The sequence below is a fragment of the Zonotrichia albicollis genome, chromosome 31 (assembly GCF_047830755.1).
Source record: "Zonotrichia albicollis isolate bZonAlb1 chromosome 31, bZonAlb1.hap1, whole genome shotgun sequence".
In the NCBI taxonomy this organism is placed as follows: domain Eukaryota; kingdom Metazoa; phylum Chordata; class Aves; order Passeriformes; family Passerellidae; genus Zonotrichia; species Zonotrichia albicollis.
In genome coordinates this window covers 3,725,976-3,751,683 of record NC_133849.1, presented here as the reverse complement: position 1 = coordinate 3,751,683, position 25,708 = coordinate 3,725,976, and the positions used below count along the sequence as shown (strand labels likewise).

Below are 25,708 nucleotides of genomic sequence, written 5' to 3'. Positions count from 1 at the left end.
TTCAGCTCCAGCTCCAGCCTGATGGAACACCTGAACATCCACACTGGGGAGAGGCCCTGGGAGTGTGGGGAACGTGGGAAGGGCTTCAGTGGGACATCCGACCTCAGCAAGCACCACAAGATCCACACTGGGGACGGGCCCTAGGAGTGTTTGGAATGTCAGAAGAGCTTCAGGTGGGATTGAGAGATTGTCACTCACCAGCACTTCCACACCAGGGAGAGGCCCTGCGAGTGTCCTGAGTGTGGGAAGAGCTTCATGCGCTGCTCCAGCTCCATCCCCCAAGGGAGGATCTGCACTGGATGATCTCCGGTGACCCCCGTTGGGAAGAGCCCTGGTGACCCCTGTTCTGGGTGATCCGTGTTGGGCAGGGGGAAGATGTTGGAGAGATTTCTTTCCCTTCTCCTTGTGCTGCTGTGATTTGGTTGGTAATAAATTCCCTCCGGGTGTCCAGGCCGGGTCTGTTGTGCCCATGTGGGATTTGCTGCGGGATCTCTCCCGGTCCTTGTCCCCACGCAGGAATCCTCGGCTCCATTTTCTGTCCCTGTGCGGCTGCGGGGGTAGGGACAGAGCGGCTCTGGGGGTGCCTGGCATCAGGCCCGCGTCACCGCTCGCCACGGGCAGCCCTGAGATGCCGCGCACCTGGGCACGCATTGCTGGGCTCACCTGAGCTCCCACCTGCCCAGCGCCCCAAGGTTCCCCCTGCCCAAAAAAAACCCCTCCGGGGCTGCAGCGTCCCGGAAACGCCTCAGCCAATGGGAGCGCAGGCAGGCGGCATCTTAGCCAATGAGATCTCGGGGCGTTGGATTGCCTCATCGGTTGCCGGGCAGAGCCCGTGGCCGATCGCTGCCCGGAAGCGGCGGCAGCCAATGAGAGCGCGCGGCGCTGCCGAGCCCGCCCTGCTCCGGACTGGCGCTCCCAGCGCAGCGCGGCTGCTTTGGGGCTGCTGCTCCCTGCCCGGCCCCGGCCATGGGGCGAGGGGCGACAGCTGGGGCCCTGCTGGTGGCACTGGTGGTGCTGGGAGCCCCCCCGGCTGCGGGCGCGGAGCTCTCGGGTGAGCGGGAGGCGGGAGGCGCTGGGACAGGGGGGGAGAAGGGGGAGAAGGGGGGAACCCGGAATGGAGGGGGAGGAGGAGGGGACCCCCTAAGGGAGAGCGGGAGGGCCTGAGGTGTGGGGGGAGGAGAGGGAGCGGTGGGAGAGGGTGGGGAAGGGGCAAAAGCGGAGGTGGGACACCATATCTGAGCGGGACGGGGCTGGGGATTGGGAAATTTGTGGGAAAATCGGGAAATGGGACCCCAGAAGTGATTTGGGGAGCGGCCGGAGGTGGGAGGGGAGACGATGTGGAAGGGGAAATGGGGGAAGGGCGGCAAAGAGGAAGCGGCAGCGCGGGCAGGAGGGTCCCATGGCGGCCGAGGGGCGCAGGTTGTGTGGAGTGGGGATCCGGGGTGGGCCCGGAGCTCTGGGGATGCTGGGAGAGGGTGGTGGGTTGGCACCCCCTGACCTGTGTCCTGCACACTCAGGGGTGTTCCAGAGGATGACAAAGTCCGAGTGTTACTTCATTAACGGCACGGAGAAGGTGAAGTACGTCCAGAGATCCATCTACAACCGGGATCAGTTCATAATGTTCGACAGCGACGTGGGGCACTTTGTGGGGTTCACCCGCTATGGGGAGAAGTTGGCCAAGCGCTGGAACAGCAACGCGGTATTCATGGAGGACAGACGGACTGCGGTTGACTGGTTCTGCCGGTGCTGGTACAAGAATTTTACCCCGTTCATCACGGAGCGCCGAGGTGAGCACGACGGAGAGTGCGTCCCCTCGGGGCCTGCCCTGCCAGTAACCCTGGAGCCCCTCAAAATCTCCCTGGGCATCGGCCCAGAGCCCTCAGCCCTCCTTGTGCCGACCCCCGGGGTCTCCAGATCCTCCCAGTCCCTCCCGGTGCCCCCCCGCGCGTCCATTTCAGCGACCCGTAAAGTTGACGCTTGGCAACCAATGAGATCGTATCATGTTATGACTCATCTGTTTCCAGGCAGACCCGCAGCACGGAGTGCCTCGCGCCGGACTCGGCCTCCCAGTGCCGCGCACTTTATTCCCGGTTCCTCCCAGTGCCACCAAGATCCCTCCCAGTGCCATTCCAGTCCCTCCAAGACCATGCCCAGTTCCTCCCCAGTCTCTCCCAGTCCATTCCCAGTCTCTTCCCAGTTCATTCACAGTTCACTCTTAGAACTCCACCCTCTCTCCCAGTTCCCCCATTCCTTCCCATCTCTCTGTGTCACCCAACTCCCTCCCAGTCTCTCCCACTCCCTCCGAGCACATTCCCAATCCATACGAGCCCATCCCCAATCCCTCCCACCACATTCCCCAATCCATTCCCTGTCACTCCGAGTCCATTTCAGTCCATTCCCAGCCCTCCTTTCTCTCTCCCAGTGCCCCCCAGCTGATCCCAGTGTGTCCCCGCTCTCTCTGTCTCTCCCAGTGCCCCCCAGCGTGTCCATCTCGCTGGTTCCCCCCTCGAGCTCCCAGCCCGGCCCCGACCGCCTGCTCTGCTCCGTGATGGATTTCTACCCTGCTGCCATCCAGGTGAGGTGGTTCCAGGGCCAGCAGGAGCTCTCGGAGCACGTGGTGGCCACCGACGTGGTTCCCAACGAGGACTGGACCTACCAGCTGCTGGTGCTGCTGGAAACCCCCACCCGGCGCGGGCTCAGCTACAGCTGCCAGGTGGAGCACGTCAGCCTGGAGCAGCCCCTGAGGCGGCACTGGGGTACGGGGGAGCCCCTGGGGGCGCTGGCGGAGCCACTGGGCTGTGCTGGGAGGCACTGGGAGGGAGCTGGAGAGAGCCAGGCTGGAGCTGGGAGAGGGGCTGGGGGCTGGGCAAGGGCTGGGCAGGGGTTTGGGGGATGCTGGGGAGGGTGGGGTGGGGCTGGGGGGGTCCTGGTGGGCACTGGGAGCGACTTTGGGGGTGCTGGGTGTGCCTGGGAGGGAGTTTGGGGGCGCTGGGTGCAAAGGGTAGGGGGTTTAGAGGATGCTGGATGCGACTGGGAGGGACTGGAATGAGCCTGGAGGGGGCGCTGGGAGAGGCTCGCGGTGTCGGTGAGAGGTTTTGGGGGGCTGAGCCCTGCGGACCCCCCAGAGATGCCGCCGGACGCCGCCCGCATCAAGATATTGATGGGGATTGGGGGCTTCGTCTTGGGCTTCGTCTTCCTGGCGCTGGGGCTCGGCTTCTCCCTGCGCAAGAAGGTCAGGGCGGGTGCCGGGGGTGGCGTCTCCGCCGTGGCGGAGCGTGTGCGCTCTCGCCGGGGCCCCCAGCCCGGTGTCACCCCCTTTTCTGTGCCCACAGAGCTCCTGAGCCGGCGGCGGCCGCAGCCCCTCCCCGTGTGCTCGGGCCCGGCCGGGACCCCCCGCTCCGTCCCCGCTCCGCTGATTCTTGGGGGGTCCCGTGTCCCCCCAGCCCCGCTGGCGCTCTGCCCCCGCCCAGTGCCTGCTCCCAGTGCTCCCAATAAAGCTTCCCAGTTGGGCCCGGGGCCGTTTATTGGGGGGACGATGGGGAGGGGTTTGGGGGGGCGGGCGATGGGACGGATTTGGGCAAAGGGAGGGGGACAAAGGGTGGGGGCTGGGCCCGGGGGGAGGGGTCGCTGCCCGCGGATCCCGCAGTGCCCGGTGCGGGACGAGCTCCGTGCGCTGCTCCATCTCCATCTCCCGTGGGAGGATCCACGCTGGATAATCCCGGGTGACCCCAAGGGTCAGAGCCCCCCGTGTGGGGGTCAGAACCCCCACACCTGGCTGGGGGTTCCACATCTTCCTGGCCCCCCCGTGGACACCTCGATGAAGGCCGGGGGGTCCCCGCTACTTTTCTTGTTTCTGCTCCTCTCCTCATCTCCCCCTCCTCTTCCTCCCACCTCTCCTCTCCCGGTTCAGTCGCTCCTCCCGCTCCTCCTCGTTCCTCCTCCCGCCTCCTTCCCCTCTTCTCTCTCACATCCCCCGCCCCTTCCTCAATGGTTTCTTGAAGGGTCCAGTTCCATCTTCCCTTGGCTACTGCCCTGAGAGCTTTTCCAGCTGACTTTACTACTGCACTCTCAGACTGAGAGTGGGGAATCTTGGTGCTTGGTTTCCTCATTCCAGCTGCCTTTGACAGGGTTTGTTTCTGTCCTCAGCTGATTTTGGCCTCAGCGCTCAGCTCAGCCCTGAGCAGGACCAGCGCAGCTCCATGGTGGGCACTGCTCACTGGATGGCTGTTACCAGGCTTTGCAAGGGTCTTCAGGGGTGAAGAGATAGATGAGGGGCTTAACTTCATGATCAGAAGGCTGGATTTATTATTTTATGATATATAATACATTAAGACTATACTAAAAGGAATAGAGAGCTTTCTCTGATCTGTCCCAGAGAAAGATTGGTCTTTGATTGGGCCTTAATTGTAAACATGGAACATGGGCCAATCACAGGTGCACCTGTTACATTTCACATCAGCAGAGCACCACTGTTTACATTCTTCTTCTGGGGCCTCAGCTTCCCAGAAGGGGGAAAAGTCCTAAAGAAAGGATTTTTCACAAAAGATGTCTGTGACAGATGGCCCCAGAAGTTGTGACCAGATCTCCTTATGGCCCCAAGGTGGACGTCTGGGCCTTTGGCACTGTGACCATAGAGATGGTGGAAGGAGAACCTCCTTACTTCAGGGAAATGGCGGCCATGGTAAGAGGCAAATTCTGCAGTGGCTGCAGAGGCCTGTGAGCACAGGGGGGACCCTGCACTGGGAGCAGCAGCTGGAGGTTTCTGCACATGGGAAGGGAATTCCCAGAGGACTCCAGCCTCAGCACAGACGAAGATTCTGCAATCTCCAGCAACAATTTTCTTTGGGATTTATGTTGTTGCCGCTCTTCTGGCTGTGAGGATGACCGGAAAATGTGAAGCAAGTGCATCAGCTCTAATGTTACCTTGCAAGAAAACCCCACACCAACCCCACATCCCACCCCTAAACCCAACAAGTTTTCTGCAGAAGTTTCTAAAATGGTTTTGTGAGATGATCTTCCCCCTGATTCTTCTCACTGGGAAACTTGTTGAAAACATAAAGATGATTGTTTAACATCCCCATAGTCTAACATATCTCTTTCCTAGTCCAAGCTACTTTCTCTGTGTTACCAAGCCTGAGCTTTCAGCATCACAAAACTCCTGTTTCTTGCCTGGCAGTTTCTGGGATGGGGCATCAGGAATGCATTTACTTGAGTGTCAGTGGCACTGCAGAGATGCACTTGAAGTAAGAATCCTCTGAAATACCACAGGCAGACCACACTGACTCTGGAAAATGGCCTGTAAAGCTGGTGCCAACATTTGGAGAAGCAAAATGTGTTATTTCTGATGGAGGTTCCTACTGACAGAGTCAGCCAATGCAACTGGCTCTCAAGGTGAGATCATTTGGATGTTGCAGTGGCTGTGGCAGCCCCAGGGTTTGGGTTTTTTGGCTGGCATAGCAAAATGAGCTGTGAGCAGCATCTGTGGCAGGGAGGAAAGTGCCCCTGGAGCTGGGGCTGAGGCCCCGGGGTGGATGTGAGCCCGTGTGGGTGTGAAGGGAGCTGGCAGAGCGCTGAGTTTGCTTTCCCTGCAGGCTCGCGCTCTGATCCGGCAGAACGGGAGCCCGCAGCTGCAGCAGCCCCGGCGCCTGTCGGCTCTGCTGCGGGACTGCCTCGAGTGCAGCCTGGAGGCGGACGAGGAGCGGCGCTGGGCTGCCCAGGAGCTGCTGCAGGTGAGGGCAAGGGGCTGCAGGGGAAGCAGCAGCGCCAGGGAAGGGTTTTCTTGTGGGCCCCCTCCAACAGTCTCCAGTCTGGCTGCGTTCCACATGCAGAGCAAGCAGAATCGTCGCCTGCTGTGGCTTGGCAGGCTCCTTTGGAGCTCATCTGGGCCTGGTGCCCCACAGCGAGCAGGGACATCTTCAGGCAGCTCAGGGGGCCCAGAGCCCTGCCTGACCTGAGCTTGGATGTTTCCAGGGAGGAGGCACCTCCCACATCTCTGGGCACCTTCTGTCAGTGTTTCCCCACTCTGCTGGTTAAAAAATTCTTCCTTAGATCCAATCTGAGCCTGCTTCCCTCTCCCGAGTTTCAAAGCATTTCCCTTTGTCCTTTTGCAACAGAGTCAAGTTCCTCAAGTTCCTGTGAGGAACTTGACTCTGGAAAGTAACAGTTCATTTCTTTCCTTTTTATCCTTTGGGCAGCACCCATTTTTATCATCAGCCAAGCCTCTCTCCAGCCTGACCCCTCTGATCACTGCAGCGAAACAATTGAGGGAGCAGCAGAGGAGATGAAGCCCTTGAGAACAGCTTTCAGTTATAGTAGTCAGGACAACTGGTTAGTTATGGTAGTGAGCATGGGTAGTTACTTATGGTAGTTAGCACTGTAGTTGATTATGGTAGTTAGCATTGGTAGTTTATGGTAGTTAGGACAGCCTATTCGTTATGGCAGTTGTTTGAATAAAAACTCTCTTAACCCTCAACTGCCTTGCCGTGTCCCTTCCTTCTCCCACTGTGCCTCAGCTGCCCGGAGCAATGTGAGGGGAGAGCGGGCCCAGCCTGGCCCAGAGCTGAGCCCCAGCAGAGCCCTGGCAGAGCCCAGAGCAGCCTCGGCACCTGCAGAGTCAGCCTGGAAGGAGGCGCTTGGAGCCTTCTCGGCTGCACCCGGCTCTTGGTTACAAACTGGGTGTGCTGGAAAATGCCACCGGCTCTGCACGAGGGCAGAAGGGGCCCGGGGAAGGCCCAAGTGCTCCATGCAAGGGAAAAACCTGCCCTGGGTTTGTTATAAATAACTGGGTAGTGTTGGCTTTTGCTATTATGTACTGACTTCTGCAAAATATTCTTAATCACACGGATTTTGATAGAGTACAGTTTGTAATCACTTTTAACTTCTTTTGCTCTAGTAAAATTTGTCAGTTTTTTGTGGCCAATGCCCTGGCCCCTGTGTAGCTCATATTCTCAGAACGTCATTTATGGATGATATTTGAGTTTGTGGAGAGTGTGAAAAACATACATTATCGTTTTGTCTTTTGCAAAATATTAAAGTGGATGCCATGTGTTGTGCATTAGAATGTTAACTATTGCAGAAGTAGCTGCAGTTGTGAAATAATAATTAATGCTTTTATTTTTGTAAATAACTGACAATAACACTTCAGAGATTTTTGTGAAATAGCTAATGTTCATTTCAAGTACTTGTGGAAATAGCTAAAACCCTCTGCATGGTCAGACAACATTTAAGGAAGGGATGTGATGAGGACCCCTGCCCCTGACCCTTCCACTGTCAATAACTGTCACCTGCTGAAATCACAGAACAGGGGCCCTTGTGAGGGAGTGACACACAACCCTCAAAACAGCAATCCACGATTCCAGCATGTGCTCTAAAAGGGTGAGTTGGGGGTCACACCAACCTAAAGAATTCCTGGAACATGTAAACGAGTTCAGAGAAATGTTTGAATGTGTATAACCATTATGAATATGTATTTGAACAATACAATGAAAAAACTAGACAAGAAGAGTTGCTGTGGTTAACCGGTGTGCCTCTGGCCATCGCCAAGCACCCAGCGCTGTTACTGATTTATCCCTTATTACTCCTTAATAAACTTTCAAAAATTCTAAAGAGTGAGGCTCCTTTCTCACAAAACCCAAGGTGCTCACCCCTTGTTCTTCCCCCAAAGCCAGGATTTGTTGATCCTAAACTTTGTCTGGATGGAGGAGAAGGAGGCTGCAAGGAAAAGGAAGATGCACTGGTGTGGAGGCCCATGGTAGTCTCAATCTCCCACCCTTGGGGGACTGGTCTCCAATAAGAAGAATAGATTTCAAGGTTATGGTGAGAAGCTTGCTTCTCCCATAGATCTTTGCAGGCACATGCTGATTTATGGAAAGTTATGTTACCCCATTGGCCTAATTACCCTGGTTAAAACCCTATTACCAATCTTTGGTTTTTCCCTAGAATGTTCTCCCTCTCTGTCCCTCCATTGGCCCTAATTTACTGCATTCCTCTGCCCCTGTTTCCCCATTAGCTGACCTGACCCTTAACTCCTCCTTTGCACCATTTTCCCCCATATCCATTGGACCCTGACCCTCAGCTCCACCCTCACTACCCCATATAAAAACCCCCTGTGCCCTCAGCTTGCACCCTGTCTTTGTCCCTGGGCCCTGCTCAGCTGTGTCCCCTGTTCCTGTACCAATAAACCCAGTTTGCTGCAGATCATACCCAGACCCATCCTGCCGACTTTGTCAGCTTTATAAAGCAGCCGTGAGCTTCGGGTTCCGGAGTGCCGGACGCTCCAAGGGCCTCGGCAGCGCCAGGACGCTCCAGGCTGGGACAGCCAGGCAGGGCAGGAGGAATCACTGCCCCTTTCCCCTCTCTGCTGCTCCATCTCCCAGCCCAGCATCGCTGCAGGACAGCCTCACTGCCAACGCCATCCTGCCAGGGATGGACTGGGGGGATCTCCTTCTCCTTCCCTCTGGCATGGAGGCAAATCCCATCTTCTCCTTGTCCGCCCTCCTTCTTCTCCTCATTCTGTCCTACATCCATCCTCGTTCCTTTCCCATCTCCTTCCTCCCTTGTTCCTTCCTTTCCTCCTCCCTTCTCCTTTTCCCTTCTCCCTGTCTCTTTCTCTCCTTGTCCTTCCTCCCCCAGGCACTGAGCTGCGGACAGAGACCAGGGAGAACAAATCCCTGCCACAGAACCTCGTGGAAGAGGCCATTTGGAACGGCTCCATGGCACAAGAATCCAATGGGGAGGAAAAGGCCCAGAGATCCCACACGAGGAGGGACTGCAAACACAGCCCGGGGAGCTGTGAGGAGGTAAAACCCTCCCTGTGATGGGAAGGGTGTGGGGAATATGAGTAGAGCTTCAGGCAGAGCTCAGCCTGTTCCTGGTGCCTCCAAATACGCCAGTGCCAGATGCGAAGATCCATGGGGATGCAGAGATCCCCCTGCAAACCCGGGAGCAGCCACGCTGAGCATGGCGATGCCTGAGAGGAGGCTGTGACCCCGTGGCCAGAGGGCTGTGCTGGAGCAGCCTGTCCTGGCAGGACTGACCCCGGGGCACAGTGACCCACGCTGCAGAACTTGGAGGGGGCTGTGCCCCGTGGGATGGACTCAGCTTGAAGTTCCTGGAGAAGTCTCTGGTGGGAGAGAGCCCAGGATGCAGCAGGGGAGCGACTCCTGTCCCTGAGCAGAGGGAGAAGCCCCAGGGCATGAACTGTGCCCGGCCCCATTCCCTGTCTGCGGCACTGCCGGGGTAGGAGGTGCAGCCGGGAGGAGGGAGGCCTGGAGGAAAGCTGGATGTAAGGGTCTTCACTTACTTCCCATTATCCTGCTCTGAGTTTTGGAAGTTTTTGCCAGAAATCTCTTCCCTCCCCCATACATCCACAGGGCTTTGGGGCGGTTTTCTCTTTTTGGGGGAAATCAAAGCGATGCACTGATGCTCCTAATTATGGGTAGGAGAAGTGAGGGTCCAGGGCTTCCCGCTGAACCGGAGCCACCGGAACTGCAGTGGCGGGAAAGCCGTGGCGGGAGCTGCGGAAAAGTTTGTTTGTGTTTTCAGCTCAATCCCCCTCGGGCCCGGGCCCGTTCCAGCGCTGTTCCTCAGCTCCGGCTCTGCCCTCACGGAGCCCGGGGAACCCTGAGAACGTGGGGCGGGGCTGTGCCGTGTGCAGAGCCCGCCCCTAGCTGTGATTAGGCGATGGTGCCGTCAGTCGCGGTTGTGGTGCACTGATTGGTGGGAGCGGGGCGGAGCCTGGTCCCGGTGGCGGGTTGAGGGTGGCCGTGGCCAGGCAGCGGCGCAATTGTCGGGGAGCGTGTTTGCGGTCCTGGGAGCGGCGGCGGCGGCCCGAGCGCGGTGAGGCAGCGGCGGAGCTCGGAGGCGGCCGCAGCGCAGGTGGGAGCCGCGCTGGGTTGTGCGGGGGCTCGGGGCTGGCTGCGGGCCTCGGGGGCGGCAGGGGGCTCGGGCGGGTTCGTTGTGCCGTGTCCGGCCCGTGTTGCCGCTGGCGTGAGGGCGCTGCGGGAGCGGCTGCCCGCGGTCTCCTTGCGGCCGCTGCCTCGGCAGGAGCCGCTGCCGGAGCAGCGCTGGCTCGGCCCAGTTGCTGTGGCTGGGACAGAGGGGGCTGCCCCGTGCCCGGGGCTGTGTGGGGAAATTCGCGTGGCTGGAGGTTTCTGTGCCCAGAGGAGACAGAGGAGTCCTGTAAAAGTGACTTTATTGCTGAGCAGAGGGAGAGGCCGTGGGGCATTTGCCGTACACTCTCTGCCATTGTTGTAATTCGCAGCCTCCTTTTTATCCTCACTTTCCCAGCCTCATCTCCCTCTCCCTTTGCCCCCTGGCTGAGGTGCTTGGAAGGTTCAGACCTCCCGATCCGCAAACTGCATGTCCTCGTTAATGTTCACCCCCACTTTTGTATAACAGTTGATTTTCATGGCTCTGTTAAGTCTTTGTTCTCCTGAAGTATAAAATTCCTGAAGTTTAGGAATTTTAGCGGGACTTTCTGTGAGCAGCAGTCCCTGTTAAATACCAACATTTGTTGAAACTGATGGTTTCTCCCTTCCTTATCTATGAGTCCCTGACCCAATCTCCAGGCAGATTCACTCAGTGAATGTTTTTTCTTTTTTATTTTATTTTCTTTTTATTATCAGATTTTTTTCTCTTTTTTCCTTACAGAGTCTTCCTTGGTTTTGGGATTCTTCTCTGTGCCCCATTACCTTTCCTTTTGTAGTCGTTTCTGGATCAGGAGGCCCGGCTGCCGCCTGCATCCCCTTGCTTCCCTGCTGAATGAGCTGCACTCTCAAGGTGTGGAGCATGGTGAAAAGATGAGAGTTGCTGTAGCACTGCAGAGGAGAAACAGCATTCGTTTAACCCATGGTCTGCCAGGGAGCCACAAAAGCGTGTCCCATTCCCATCCTTTCCACGTTTGGAGCAATACATGAGCTGCTTTCTTGTTTGCTTTGCTATCTGTTTCATCACTTTTCCTTTGTCATCTCTTTGCCAACAGCAGTTTGAGTCATTTAATTTTCCACAAACTCCTCTTTTTTCTGCTAACAGATGATCTGATCCCATCCCATGGTTAAGTGTTGTGTTCCTCATTTCAGTGGATTGGTCGGCAGGAAGGTCAGGACCTGGAGCTGTCTGGTTGGTTATTGCGAGGGCAGCTTGTAATCTAATGATGCCATTGAAATGAGAAATGGGTTCTGTGGCTCCTGATATGAATTGGTTCGGGTTCCCAGGGCCTGGTCCATGGTGTTGTAGGATTTGTTCTGGTAGCCTTTCAGCTTTTCCCCATTTTGGGCCGCTCTCTCCAGCCAGGGCTGCATCAATTGACTTCTTTTGTCTAACTAAATCATCAAATCCTTGGATTCCCAACTGATTTCCTTGAATTTTTGCTAGCAAAAAACCCCCACTGCTCTAATATAACCTATATAACACAGACAGTGCCAGCACATGTTGGAGTGGGCAGAGGGATGACTCCCCCCACTTATTTATAGTGAAGTTTTCCCAACATTGTCCATTTGCTGTTTCCCTTTGCAGTTTCACCCGTTTGTGTTGCAGGGTCAGATATCCTCCCCCTGGGCCCTGCCTTGAGCTGTGCAAATTCCATCAGTGCCAGCAGGCAGAGCTTGGGGTGAGGGGCAGAGGGAATCAGCCCAATTCCTGCCCCAGGCAAGAGACCCAGGTGCATTGTCCACACTTTGCCCAGCAGTGTTCATTTGCATTTCTAAAGCTCCTCTGCTGGGTGCCTGGAATGGAGCTTCTCTTCCAGGGCAGCCATCTGGTGAGTCACATGTGCCCCCCCCCACCGGGATCTGCTTTTTTTAAAAAAAGTATGAACTATTTAACAGTTACAAGTATTATGAGTTTAAAGTACTATGGTTAAAGCTTTTCAATTTTGCAAAATGTGATATAAAGGCAAACATGGAAAAACCCCCACCAAAAATTGATTTTTGCACTTCTATCCCAAACCTATCTGACAATATAAAGTGGGAATATTAAGAAAAATTTTTCTCATGTTATAATTTTGTCTCTTAAACTGGCAGGGAAAACAAAAACTCTCCAAGAATCTCTTTAGTGTTAGAGAGTCAAAGCATTCCTTGGTTCTGGCCAGGATGTGCAACAGAGATAATTTCTTTCACAAATAGCCCGGCTGTGCAGAGAAAATCATTCCATGCTGTTATGAACAAAAAATCAGTTAATACTTTTTGTGAGAAAGAGTTACAGGGACGCAGCCAGGTCTCTGTCTCTGGCAGGGTTCTTAGTGCTTTGTTATTGTAATACCGGGTCATGGAGGCTTATCTCCTCTTTTGTATTAGTAAAAGCCCTGGCTGGGTGCGGTAGATTGCCCTTCCCCGAGGCTGTGCTCTCTTCCAGCATAGGGAAGACACCTGAGAGGGTGGGGGTGGTTATGCAAAGTGACTCCAAAGTCCAGAATGCTTTGTGGGACCACGACTCGAAATGCAACGAGAAAACCCCGAAAACAACGAGCCAAATAAGAATTGAGAGACTAAAGTGGTGTCTGGACATGAGGAGCCAAGTGCTGAGCCTGCAGAGATGCGGAGCCCCTCTCGCCCTGAGCAAAGAGTTGTCCCAACGCCGGGACCAGCCATCTGAGAAGTTCAAAGGATCAACATCTGACGGGGGACACCACGCCCTAAAGGCTCCCACGAGGACTGGATCCCCGGCTCTGCCCCTAGTGGACAGAGCTGCGCATATCCTCCTCCTCTGAGTCGCCCTGGGAGACGTGACAGGGACTGCAGCCCTGCTGAGCCGCCCAATCCTGAGCTGATCACTTTTAATAAAGGCATTAAAAAGGAGAAGAAGTCTCCTGGCCCTGTTTATTTCAGCTGGGGGCGCTCGTCCGGGGTAGCCACGCCGCAAGAAGATTCAAGACTGGCCATCTTGGACTTCAGGACAGCTGGCTACCAGGATCAGAGGGATCGGCTCAGGAGCAACGACACCGAGGAGCACCGGAGCACCGGAGCACCGGATTGGTGAGAACGCCGGTGGCGGGAGCGGGAGACGTGCGCATGTGTGTGTGAATGAGATGAAGGCCGGCAGCCGGACCTTCGAAGTGAGAGCGGACCTCTCAGTACCGCGTTTCCGGACTCCTGCGAAGGAGCCGGCCGGGAACATGGGGCGGTGCTTGGAATTAGCGTGAGTGAGTCGTCTCCCAAGGGGGAATAAAGGGCCCCCCCCCCTCCGGGCGTGCGGAGGGAATATTTGTATGAGTGGCACGCACCCAAAATAGGCCCTGACAGAGGGAAGTCAGGCAGATTTGTCAGTCCCAAGAAGGATTCGGGTAGCATTTGTAAGTCTCAAGAAGGATCCGCGTAAGATTTTGTCAGTCCCGAGAAGGATTCGGGTAGCTCACAAGCCCTGCAGGCAAAAGTAAGTCCTGGCGCAGGAGCCAGGCACAAACCCCAGCGAAGGAGGCTGTGGTTTGCTTTTAAGTCCTGATACGGCGAAGCCTAAAAATTGGCGGGTTAGGCAAACTAAAAATCAGGCAGTTGTTTTTCCTGACTGAGGGAGTCAGGCACTTAGTTGAGGACCCGGATTCTTAGGCCGAGGTTTCGTGTGTTCAAGTCCCGATAGATGTAAGACCTGACGTGGGGAAAGTTGGGCAATCAAGAGATTGGGCAGTTGTTTCAGTATAAAGTCCTGAGCATCAGGCAGAAATTTGAAGTTTCAGTGGAGGAGGCTGAAGCTCCTCAAAGAAGGTTCTTTTTGAAATTACCGGTCAGTAAAGGCACCTTTGGGATTTTTTACTGTTCAGACCTGTAAAATGGGAGGGTGTAATAGTAAAAAGACCGGCAAGAGGCTGAGGGACATACCTCCCAATAGTCCCTTAGGAGAACTGCTAGTAAAATGGGATTCTATAGAGGCCACGGAGGGATTAGATAAAGCGAAAATGATCCATTATTGTATGGAAGTGTGGCCAGAATTAGAGTTACAAGGAGGATGGCCTTGGTGTGGGACAAAGGATAAGTGGATGTGCCAACAATTAAATAATTATCTGACAGCTCGAGGAGATACTGATCCTGAGCAATTATTGTATGTAGCCTGCTGGTTAAAGAGCGCTGTTGGGGATGAAGGGGTGTGAATTTGTAAGGTACAGAGGAAGAAAGAGGGGAATGAAGGAGGGGATGATAGGACTAGTAAAAGATGGGATCCCCTGGATTATCTGCCTCCTTCTGCCCCTCCACCTTATAATCCTCTTCTTCAAGCACCTCAAATGGCAGGTCCGGTTCTTCCCCCGGCTGCCATCTCATTACCACCTGCTCAAACTCCTCCTTCTACCTCTTCAGCTTCCGCTATGATAAACCCAGTATCCCCTCCAGTTCCTTCTGCACCACCACAAGGGCCTACTCCACCTGCTGGATTCTCCACCCCTTCTCCAGCTGCACTTAATATTCACTCAAGATCTTCTCCCCCTCCTATTGCTGTCCCTTTACCTCCTCCTAGTTGGGGCACAAATGTCTCCTCGCCCAATAAACAGCTATCAGCAAATACACCTGCTGATGGGCAGAAAATTCAGGGTAACCCAGATATCCCTCAAAGTAGTTTGGCATCTGAAGATGGGCCGTACTGTAGCACCAGATCCAAGACCTCCAAGGCAGAGAGACTCTTTCCCCTCAGAGAGGTTCCTATGGGAGGAGTAGCAGGAGGTGTTGGCTTTGTGAATGCTCCCCTAACTGCTTCTGAGGTGAGAGGATTCAAGAAAGAGTTGGGGCATTTAGTTGAGGACCCAGTGGGCATAGCTAACCAAGTAGATCAATTTCTAGGTCCAAATATCTACACTTGGGGGGAGATGAATTCCATCCTGAGTATATTATTTTCCCCAGAAGAGGTCCAGATGATTAGGGTGGCTGGCATAAGAATTTGGGAGAAAGATAACCGTCCAGGACCCCAGGTGCCATCAGGTGAACAGAAATTGCCACTAACGGATCCCAGCTGGAACCCTAACCAGGAGGAGGGGAAGAAGGCCATGATGGAATATAGGTCTTTGATAATACGGGGGATCAAAGAGTCAGTTCCCAAAGGAACTAACACCCAATTGGCATTTGAGGGCACACAGGAGAAAGAGGAAGCTCCTGCTGCCTGGCTTAACCGCCTAAAGCAGAACTTCCAGTTGTACTCTAGAATAGACCCAGACACCCCAGAAGGTCAAATGCTACTAAAAGTCCAATTTGTTACCAAATCTTGGCCTGATATAAGGAGGAAACTGGAAAAGATGGAAGAGTGGCAAGCAAAGGACATAAATAAGTTATTAAGAGAGGCATTGAAGGTGTATTTAAGGAGGGAGGAAGAAAAGGCAAAGGCCAAGGCTAAGATCATGGTCGCTGTAGCTAGGGAAAGTGCAGGGGGGGCGGGTACACCACCAGGAGGAGGCAGAGACAGGCCAGTACTGGCAGGTGCACGAAGGATTGAGAGACCTCAAGTCCCTTTGAGAGGACGATAGTGTTATTACTGTGGGGAGGCAGGACACATCAGGAGGTTTTGTAGAAAGCTCAGTCTCGATGAGGCAATAGCCAGGGAACAAGATAATTTAGGAAGGATTCTTAAGGGGGAGGACTAGGGGTGCCAGGGGCTTTTTAATATAGGGGACCCGATGCAATATCTAGAAGAGCCCTTGGTAAACTTTGAAGTGGGACCCCTAAATGAGGAATTTGAATTTTTGGTTGATACAGGGGCAGATAAGTCCTGTCTCAACAAAATACCAAAAGGTATGGAAATTGGGAGAAAATTTTGTGAAGTATTGGGTGCGGAGGGAAGACCATTTAGAGCATCAGTGATTGAAGAAGTGAAAATAATTGGGAACTCAAGGCAATGTAAAGCTAATTTTCTTTATCTGCCTAACTTAGAAAAAAGTTTGTTAGGACGGGATCTGTAAGTTCATTTGGGGGTTGGGATTGTCCCAAGGGAAGGGAGGATGGTAGTACAAGTGATGAAGTTATCTCAAGGAGATGTTGCAGAGATAAATTCTGAGGTATGGGCTGAGGGGGGAAAGAGAGGCTTATTAGACATTCCACCGATAACAATAAAAATGCAGGATGATACCTCACCCATACGGGTTAAACAGTATCCAATTTCCCTAGACGGAAAGAAGGGGCTTGCTACAGTCATTGAACAACTGTTGCAAGAGGGAATTTTAGAACCCTGCATGTCACCACATAATACCCCTATACTGGCAGTTAAGAAAGCTGAAGGGAAATATAAGCTGGTACAAGATTTAAGGGAAGTCAACAAAAGAACCATTGCCAGACATCCAGTTGTGCCCAACCCGTATAGTCTCCTAAGCAGAATTCCAAGAGAACATGCTTGGTTCGCTGTTATAGATTTGAAGGATGCTTTCTGGGCGTGTCCTCAGGCAACAGAATGTAGGGATTGGTTTGCCTTTGAATGAGAGGACCCGAGTACCCAGAGGAGACAACAGCTAAGGTGGACCCGATTACCACAGGGGTTCACCAAATCCCCAAATCTCTTTGGACAAGCTTTAGAGAGTTTGTTGGAACAATTTGTCCCTGAAAAAGAAGTGCAGATCCTGCAGTATGTTGATGACCTGATGGTATCAGGAAAAGAAAAAGATCAGGTCAGACAAACTAGTATTAAGCTTTTGAATTTTCTGGGGGAGAAAGGACTAAAAGTTTCCCAAGGGAAACTACAATTTGTGCAATCAGAAGTAACATACTTGGGGCACATAATAGGGGGAGGGTATAAGAAACTAAGCCCTGACAGAATTTCAGGTATTTTAGCTCTTCCGGCCCCGAAAACTAAAAGAGATGTGAGAAAACTCCTGGGCTTGTTCGGGTATTGTAAGTTATGGTTAGATCAATATACACAGAGTGTGAAATTTCTGTACAATAAGCTAGTGGATCCAGAACCCCTAATTTGGACAGCTGAAGATGATCAACAATTGGAAAACTTAAAAAACAAACTGTCTTCTGCCCCGGTCCTAAGCTTACCAGACCTCAGGAAGGGCTTTGACCTGTTTGTGAGTGCCGAAGGAGGTATAGCCTATGGAGTATTAACTCAAGAGTGGGGAGGGTGCAGGAAACCTGTGGCATACATATCCAAATTGTTAGATCCAGTGGCTAGAGGCTGGCCAGTTTGTATACAAGCCATAGCAGCAACCGCAATCCTGATAGAGGAGACTCAAAAATTGACCTTACAAGGAAAAATTAAAGTGCATACTCCTTATGATCTTAAGGCAGTACTGAGACAGAAGGCTCAGCAGTGGTTAACCGATGCTAGAATATTAAAATATGAGATAATACTAATGAACACAGAGGACTTAGAATTTATCACATCAAATGCCCTCAATCCAGCACAATTCCTAATGGGAGAGCCTATAGAGAATTTAGAACATGATTGTCTTGAATTGGTTTATCTCCAAACAAAAGTAAGAGAAGATTTGGAAGATCAGCCTCTAGCAACTGGAAAAAGCTTATTCATAGATGGCTCTTCAAGGGTAGTAAATGGAAAAAGAGCTTCAGGTTATGCCATTATAGATGGAGAAACATTACAAATTGCAGAAAAAGGGAAATTATCCCCAAACTGGTCAGCCCAAAGTTGCGAAATCTATGCCCTGAAAAGGGGACTGGATTTACTGGAGGGGGACCGGGGAACCATTTATACGGATTCCCAATATGCGTATGGGACGGTTCACACATTTGGGAAAATATGGGAAGAACGTGGATATTTAAGTTCGAAGGGAAAAAGCTTAGCCCATGAGAACCTAGTTAGATCAGTATTAGAAGCTCTACAGAAATAGCAGGGGTCCATATAAAGGGGCACCAGAGAGGAGACAGTTTTGAAGTTAGAGGAAACCGACTGGCTGATCAGATAGCCAAAGAAGCAGCTTTAGAACCAGGAGATCCAGTGTATATAGCCTGGCTAAAGCTGTTACAAGAGGGTGTGTCATTTGTTAGAAATAATTGGAAGAACTCTGGAAGGACCTAGAAAGAAAGGATACCTTCCTCAAACTTCCCCTCTTGACACAAAAGTTCACAACATTAGCCCAGGAGACTGGGTTTTGATAAAATCATGGAATACGGGAACACTAATGCCTAAATTTGAAGGCCCCTTCCAGGTGCTCCTGATCACTAATTCAGCTGTGCGGACCAAAGAAAAAGGTTGGACTCATATTACAAGAATAAAAGGGCCAGTCTCACCCCCAGGTACGGGACCAGAAACAACATCAGCTTTTCCCTCTGGCATTGGGCCAGAGTCCACACCACTCTCACTCCCCGGCGCTGGACAAGATTCATCTGCTACACAAACTAATTCACCTGAGTATACTGAGATTTAAAGTTGACTCTCAGGAGGAAGAGTCAAAAAGACTGAACTGTATAGGAAAAATTGGTATCAGAGTTCTAATATTGCTTAAAATGTTTCAAAACTGTTTTGTGTAAATTATGCTAGTAAAAAGTTTAAGGCTGTAAATAAGTAATTCTAGTTTAAGTTCCCCAATATATTTCTAAAGACTCCAGGTTAATCCTCTACAGAACACTCCCCTAGGGGAAACTAAAATTTGTAGGGAACAGACCAAGAGAGGTTTAACCAGAGAAGCGGGTAGAAGGGACTCTAAAGAGCTTGAAAGCTTCTCTTCAGTAAAATTCCCCAAGAGGCAAGGCCGGGTGGGCAGGCTGTGCAAGATGACCCATACTGGACTCTTGGGAAGGGTAGTAATGATGGCTCTGATTGCTGGTGGTGCTCAGGGGAGTCCAGGAGAGCCGTGCAGTGAAGGCTACCAAACCCGCTATGAAGAGGAAGTGAGCTCCTTGTCTAGAGTCCACATCAGTTCTAACCCTGATTGTGTTAACCTCTCCCAATTGGTCCTTTATCAGAAAAATAAGAGAGTGTATTGGATAGCCCAGAATACTGCCACTTTTAGGCAGCCACTCCTGGGAGAGTGCCCTATAGAGGAAGCCTGGTTGTGCTTTGAATGTGATGCTGCTGAAACAAGCTCAGCAGATCTAGTAAAAAGCAATGAAATGGTGAAAATGGTAAGAATTGTTTGTTACAAGTATTTATGTGAGTGTACTGGAAAAGAGATAAACCCCTTTTGGAACACATTTCAGGGGAGCTCTAAACCCCTAAGTTTGATTTCATCTGGCAACTGCATTGCTAGGGTGATAACACCAATTTTCTTATTACCCAAAGAAATTGGATCAAGTTTGGGAGTTCCTATATATAATGATTTGGGAGAAATTAAACAAAACTGGGAAAGTGAAATAGAAATTAGGAAAATCCAAAATTGTAAAAGCCAAGTTCGGATCCCAAAATCTGTGTTGAACAAAGTCATCCGGCTCCAGGCAGTATTAAAAATAAAGAATTCAATAATTAGGGACATTTCAAATGAAATAAAAAGATTGGCACGTGCAAATGATCAAAATCAAACTCCTACACTTGATCCCAGTGGGTGGGAGAACTTAGAGATTTTCAGAAAATATGTATGGGAAAAGGTGGTTTTTCTCACTATGTGTAGACTTGGAGGATTGCTCTTTTTACTATGCTTATTTATCTATTTTAGTAAAACAGTATTGGCTGTACAAACCAACCTGAAAAAACCAAGAAAAGTAACAAGGTTAAGTAACCATGATTACCAAAGTGCACAAGAGATTTATAGTAGATTCAAAACAAAAAATTGTGAGTTGATGTGAGCTTAAGAATTTAAGCTCAATCAAAGAAAAAGAGGGGGGACTGTTATGAACAAAAATTCGGTTAATAATTTTTTTGTGAGAAAGACTTACAGGGACGCAGCACAATCTGTCTCTGCCAGCGTTCTTAGTGCTTTGTTATTGTAATACCGGGTCATGGAGGCTTATCTCCTCTTTTGTATTAGTAAAAGCCCTGGCTGGGTGCGGTGGATGGCCCTTCCCCGAGGCTGTGCTCTCTTCCAGCATAGGGAAGACATCTGAGAGGGTGGGGGGGGTTATGCAAAGTGACTCCAAAGTCCAGAATGCTTTGTGGGACCCTGACTCGAAATGCAACGAGAAAACCCCAAAAACAACGAGCCAAATAAGAGTTGAGAGACTAAAGTGATGTCTGGACGTGAGGAGCCGAGTGCTGAGCCTGCAGAGATGCTGAACACTTTCGGAGCCCCTCTCGCCCTGAGCAGGGAGTGGTCCCAACGCCGGGACCAGGGTGGCCGCCGAGGCTCAAAAGCAACACCTGACGGGGACATTACGCCTTAAAGCTCCCACGAAGACTGGATCCCCCGGCTCTGCCCCTAGTGGACAGAGCTGCGCATATCCTCCTCCTCCAAGTTGCCCTGGGAGACGCGACAGGGACTGCAGCCCTGCCGAGCCGCCCAATCCTGAGCTGATCACTTTTAATAAAGGCATTAAAAAGGAGAAGAAGTCTCCTGGCCCTGTTTATTTCAGTCTGTGGCTGGCAAGTGATGAGTCAGAGTCGGGCCGGGCGCTGATTGGCTGAAAATCGCTGAGCGGGCCCAGTGCTCTGAGTTTGTGCCCAGCAAGAGGATCGTCATCAGTGCTGCGCGTTCTGATTGGTCGGGATCTGTTTTGGGGTGGGGACCGGAGGAACTGGGGTTTCTTTGGGTTTATTTAGGGCTTGTTTGCGGTTATTTATGGACTATTTGGGGTTTTTCTTGGGTTTTATTTGGTTTATTTCTGTTTATTTGGACTTATTTGGAATTATTTGGGGTTCTTGGGAGTTATGTTGGTGTATATGGGATTTTTTTTGTTGTACTTGAAATCATTCGGGGGTTTTTGGGTTTAATTTGGGTGGGGTTTTTTTTTGGTTTTTTTGGGGTTATTTGCATTTGTTTGGGGTTATTTGGGGCATTTTCACGTATTATCTGATAAGTCCAAACCGAGGCTCCCTGTTGTTGCGGGTTGCAGACAGGAGGTGGCAGCAATGTTGCGGCAGCTGGCGTCTCCGATGTCATGGCGGCAACTTGTGTCTGGGTGCGGCCCCCGTGAAGCGCGCTCTGCTGATGGTTTCCCGAGCGGCGCCTACAAGCCGTGGTGTTGTGGGAGCTGGATCGGCAGTGTTGACACCATATACCAGTTGCTCTGCAGGCTCGGCGTGTGTCCCTCAGTGCCGCACCGGTAACACTTGATAAATGGCTTTGAACTTCCTTGCGTGAATGAGCCGCTTCGGAGAGGAGCAAGGGCAGCTAACACCTGATTCTGAGTAGACTCTGCCTGCTTTTGTAACCCCAATCCTAATTCCTTTAGAGCCTCTACTATGAATGCCTGCGAAGCCGTTGGTACTAATGCCATTCGCTCTAATGCTTCCTCAATGGTCCAATTTGCTCCCAAAGTAGCTAACACTCTTTGGGTTGCAGGATTACTATTTTGCAAGGCACACTGCTTCAATAGTGCCCCCTTAAGATAATCTGCCACACCGGCCCGATCTAAAGCAGTAGCTACCCTATCGATAAAATTTCCAAATGATTCTTCCCTACCTTGCTTAATGCCCATGTAAGCTGGTAACCCTCCTGGCTCTTTAACCATATCTATTGCTGTACGCACTAATCGCATAGCCTCTCTAAGCTTATCTGGTCCCGATATCATCTGTGCCTCTGTACGCAAATATGCCCCTAAGCCCATGAGCTCATCCACTGTTACCCCATGCAATGGGTCTCCCTGAGCCCGTTGTACAGCAACCAATTCATTTACTAACGCTTGCCAATGTGCATTAAACAATAACTGCTGATGTTGAGTGAATATTAAACGCACTATTCCTCTTAAATCATTTGGGCATAAAATCTGAGTATTAAAGAGATAATCTAACATTTGCCTAACAGGTTCACTTTTTACTCCAAACTGACTAACCGTGGAACGTAGCTGGGTTAACAACTTCCAATCTAAGGGAGAATATGCTGCTATATTATGCATAAGATTCCCTTGTGCATCATACTGTGGTATGTACGTAACTGGACATGCAAGGCTAGAAGCTATTTCCACTGCCTCGCCATCCCCCATTTGCATTACTTCTTTTGCCACAGCAGCCCAAGCATCCCTCCTTTGATTAGCCATTTCCCCCCATAGATCACGGTGTGCCCCTGGGATGGGAGCTGGCTCTTTGGGGGTGCTATGCTGCCGGCATTTCGGTGCAGACACCGAGTTTTCGCACGGGGAAGGCGGTGAAGCAGAGGTTGGCTCACGCGGGGGAAGCGGCCCCCCCGCTGGAGCTGTAACCAGAGCCGGCCTGCTCGGGGGTAGCGGCGGAGGCAAAGCTGGCAGCCGAGGCGAAGCTGGCTTGCTCCCACCCCCACCATCCGACCCGCCTGAAGCCGGCGGCGGAGGCAAAGCTTCTTTGCTCTTACCTCCCCCATCCGACTCATCTTCCCCCTCTGACAAGGGGGGTGCAGACGGTTCCACTATGTCTATAGGCAAATCCTCCACACCACTATGCTGGGGACTCTTAGGCATAAGTATCCTAGTTACAGAAGGTGCTAAAGGATCATCCTCACGACCATATCCTATATTCCTCTTATGAGCTTCTGTCGCCCTTTCTGCTGCCTTTCTCTCAGAGACCTGCTGAAGTAACGTATTATACACCACCCGCCATAACTTCCCGAATTTTTTAGCTGACTTATCACCATCTATCATTGTATCCAACACTATTTCTCCAAACTTTTTCCACTCTGATAGCTCATGAACTGTGTGCGGGTTACTAAATATACCTTTAGCATGGCTGTAAGCTAATAACCCCGGTAATTCCTTTTTTATATCTATCTCTTTTACTCCTCGCCTTTCTAAATATGAGGAGAAGAGATCGTATGCCGCTTGCCTATCCATACCTATTAATCAGCGCGCGCTGTTGCAGCTCTCCAGGCTCCGGCAGCACGTAGATGGCTTGAGTCACCGTTGTGATCCTCAAGGGTGCTTTTATAATCCGGCACCGTCCCAGCTGCAGGGACCCTCATCCAACTTCCTCGACTGTGGCGAGTTCCCTTTTTCTTTTTAATCCAAGAAAAAAGGACAGAGGTTCAACGTTGCCGCAGCGTTGCCCGCAGCGTTGCCCGCAGTGTTGCCCGCATTCTCCACCATTTGACGAAGGAAGGAGACCAGGACATCAATTGATCATCACAGGCCCCATTTAATTGATCAGCACGGCGGGTTAAATACAGTTCGTAATGAACTTCATGCATATTGCAAAAGTTGAGCTCAGGATTGGTTAGTTACATATCAGCAGCTACACCTACTTCTGCATTCCTATGGTTCTACTTTTGATACTTTCTACATATTCTTAGGAGATATTCAGGAATAATCACTACTCCCTATCCTCATGTTGCAGCAAGGTCACTGATTGCTAATTGCTGACATTTTCCTTTCAGCTTGCTGACTGCCGACTTCCCTCTCTCAGCTTAACCAGCGGCATTATGTCAGTATGGCCTTTCTCAGCTAACCAACTATTAATAAAGCTCTCCACAGGTGAGAAATGGCAAACTGTCAATTTAGAATCTTGTATTGTCCGAGAACAACAAGGGCTCATCTGTGAAATCAATGCAATCAGAGCTCAAGACATTTGTTTAGACACAGAGCAAAATATGTGTCATTTTGAAATTTGTCCTAACAAGATTTCTGAAACAGTCCTTATATACATAGGCAATAGATGTGCATGCTTTAGAACCATTTGTGATTTTGTATTCGTAGAGAATGTTGTAGTAGATACTAAAAATCTTTCCAATTTCTGTGCTTGTAACTTTACCAAGATTACAGGATGTGATTTCTCTTATGAAGCTCCACTTACCTCTCACTACCTGTTGCAATCTAACTACACACTGATTCACAAACTGATGCCTACTCCTATTGGGATGAATCTCACTTTGGTAAGACAACTGCTGTTCCATCGAGACTTGGTTGAAATCCTGGAGAAGATTCAGAAAAATGGACAGAAAACCCTGGTGACTGTTCATCACAATGTGAGACTGATACATCGTGTCATGGAAAGAGTGGAGGAAGATGCCGAGCACAGGTGGTGGGATACTCTTTTAGGTGATCTCCTTCTGCCACAGGTGCCCTGAACAGTGTGTGCCATGCCATTGTTATCCTTTTGATTCTAATTCTGTTTGGTTTTATTTTATCAGCAGTCCCATTCATTATGAATTGGAGCATGAAACAGCTGACAAGATTGATGTCTATAGTTAATGCACACAACTTGGCTGATGTCCTTTACGCTATGGACATCCCCAAGACTTTGACACAAGGCAATTATGAATGAAGCCTATGTGTTTTGGAATAATCCTTGATTTCTATTTATGATTTTGAGGAAATTACTTTCGATTTTTAGTGAATTGTTTTAGAAAATAATTTTTTTAAGTTAATGCTTGTATTAATATGTGTTGATTGCTTTTGCTTTTGATTATTTGTGACTGGTTATAACTATTTAAATATTGTTTTAAAAGTAATATTGTTTTAATTAATCAACCATTTGTGAAAATTGTTATGATAATCAATATTATGTTTGTTTATTGTTTCCCTTTCCACCTCCTTCTCCTATCCTTTCTTTTCCTTCTCTCACTCTCTTTTTCCTCTCTTTCTATCGTCTCGATTTTTCCGGGTTATACTACCAATGTACGGCGAGTTCTGCAGACTCATCAATGATGCTCCAGAGTTCTGCTGATGAAGATCCCTCAAGACAATTGTGAGTCACGGGGTTGTGTGAGAGTCTGTCTGAATTTTCCCTCATCTGCCTCATGATCGTCATTGGGGGACCACTGAAGAGAAGACCCCCCTGTCTGAAATCTCTGGCTCCAAGGGAGAAAGTCATGTGCCTGAGACCTGAGAGTGTTGCTAAACCATTGTTCTCACAGGTGATGTTTGCTGTGTGCTGCTCTGAGCCCAAGGAGAAGAAGAAGGGGCACCGTGCCCTTTGTGCAACAACAGCCTTGGGAGCTGTCCCACCTCTCGGCCTGGCTGGACTTCTCCTGAGTTTCAGGTGGTCCCCCCACAGAAGACCCTCACCTGTTTTACAACCACTGCGACAGAGACTGAGATGGAAGGAGCCTCTCCATCAAGGACTGAGACATGGAACCCCCATGTGAAAAGGCCCCTCTGCTCCTTCCAAGGACTGGGACTGAAACCCCCAGCCCGGGGCAGGTGTGTGGGGGAGGCAAGCTGACCAAAGCGAGATGTTTGCCTGCAGGTTGTGACGGATCGTGACACCCCCCGAGGACCCCTCCCCAAATTCCCCCCATAGCCCCCCCAGCACCCCCAGACCTCGCTAAAACCCCCTCAAGTTCCCCCCAGACCCTCCCCAAATCCCCGCAAACCTCCTCAAGACCCCTCCCCAAATTCCCCTCACGACCCCTCCAGGACCCCTCACCTGTCCCTGCGCCTCCTCAGCAGCTCCCGGAGCCCCCCGTCCTCTCCCAGCGCCTCCCCCGCTCTCTCCAGCGCCTCCCGCAGGACCCGCCCGAGCCCGGGGCGGCTCCCGGGGGTCCCTGAGGGGGTCCCGGGGGGGCGGGGGGGGGGAGGGGGCGCCCGCTCCATGCCCGGCCCCGGGGTCAAGGGGCGCTGCTTCGTGCTCGGCTATGATTGGCTGGTACGCGCGGGGAGGGCGGGAGTTGCTTAGGGGAGAAGCCCGGTAATTGGTTGGTTTCGTATAGGGCATGGTGATTGACAGAGAAGGGGCGGGGGCAGTGCACGGTGATTGGCTGCATAGAGGCAAAGAAGGCGGGAGTTGCCGAGGGGAGACGCGCGGTGATTGGTTAGATCGGTGCACAGGGGGTCCGGTGTTCCTGAGGGGA

The 25,708-nt window shown here is 51.4% G+C and overlaps 1 protein-coding gene and 1 pseudogene across 1 annotated transcript; one reads left to right on the top strand and one right to left on the bottom strand.

Annotated features, from left to right (window-relative positions):
* The window catches only part of LOC141725819 (uncharacterized), a 65,381-nt pseudogene that overhangs the window by 29,325 nt on the left and 10,348 nt on the right, over window positions 1–25,708 (bottom strand).
* LOC141725745 (class II histocompatibility antigen, B-L beta chain-like) lies at window positions 918–20,927 on the top strand. Its single transcript, XM_074529778.1, has 7 exons — window positions 918–1,051; window positions 1,518–1,787; window positions 2,472–2,756; window positions 3,126–3,367; window positions 4,601–4,681; window positions 5,592–5,708; window positions 20,847–20,927. Exons 1-7 carry the CDS (start codon window positions 967–969, stop codon window positions 20,925–20,927), a joined length of 1,161 nt encoding a protein of 386 aa, XP_074385879.1. The 5' UTR covers window positions 918–966.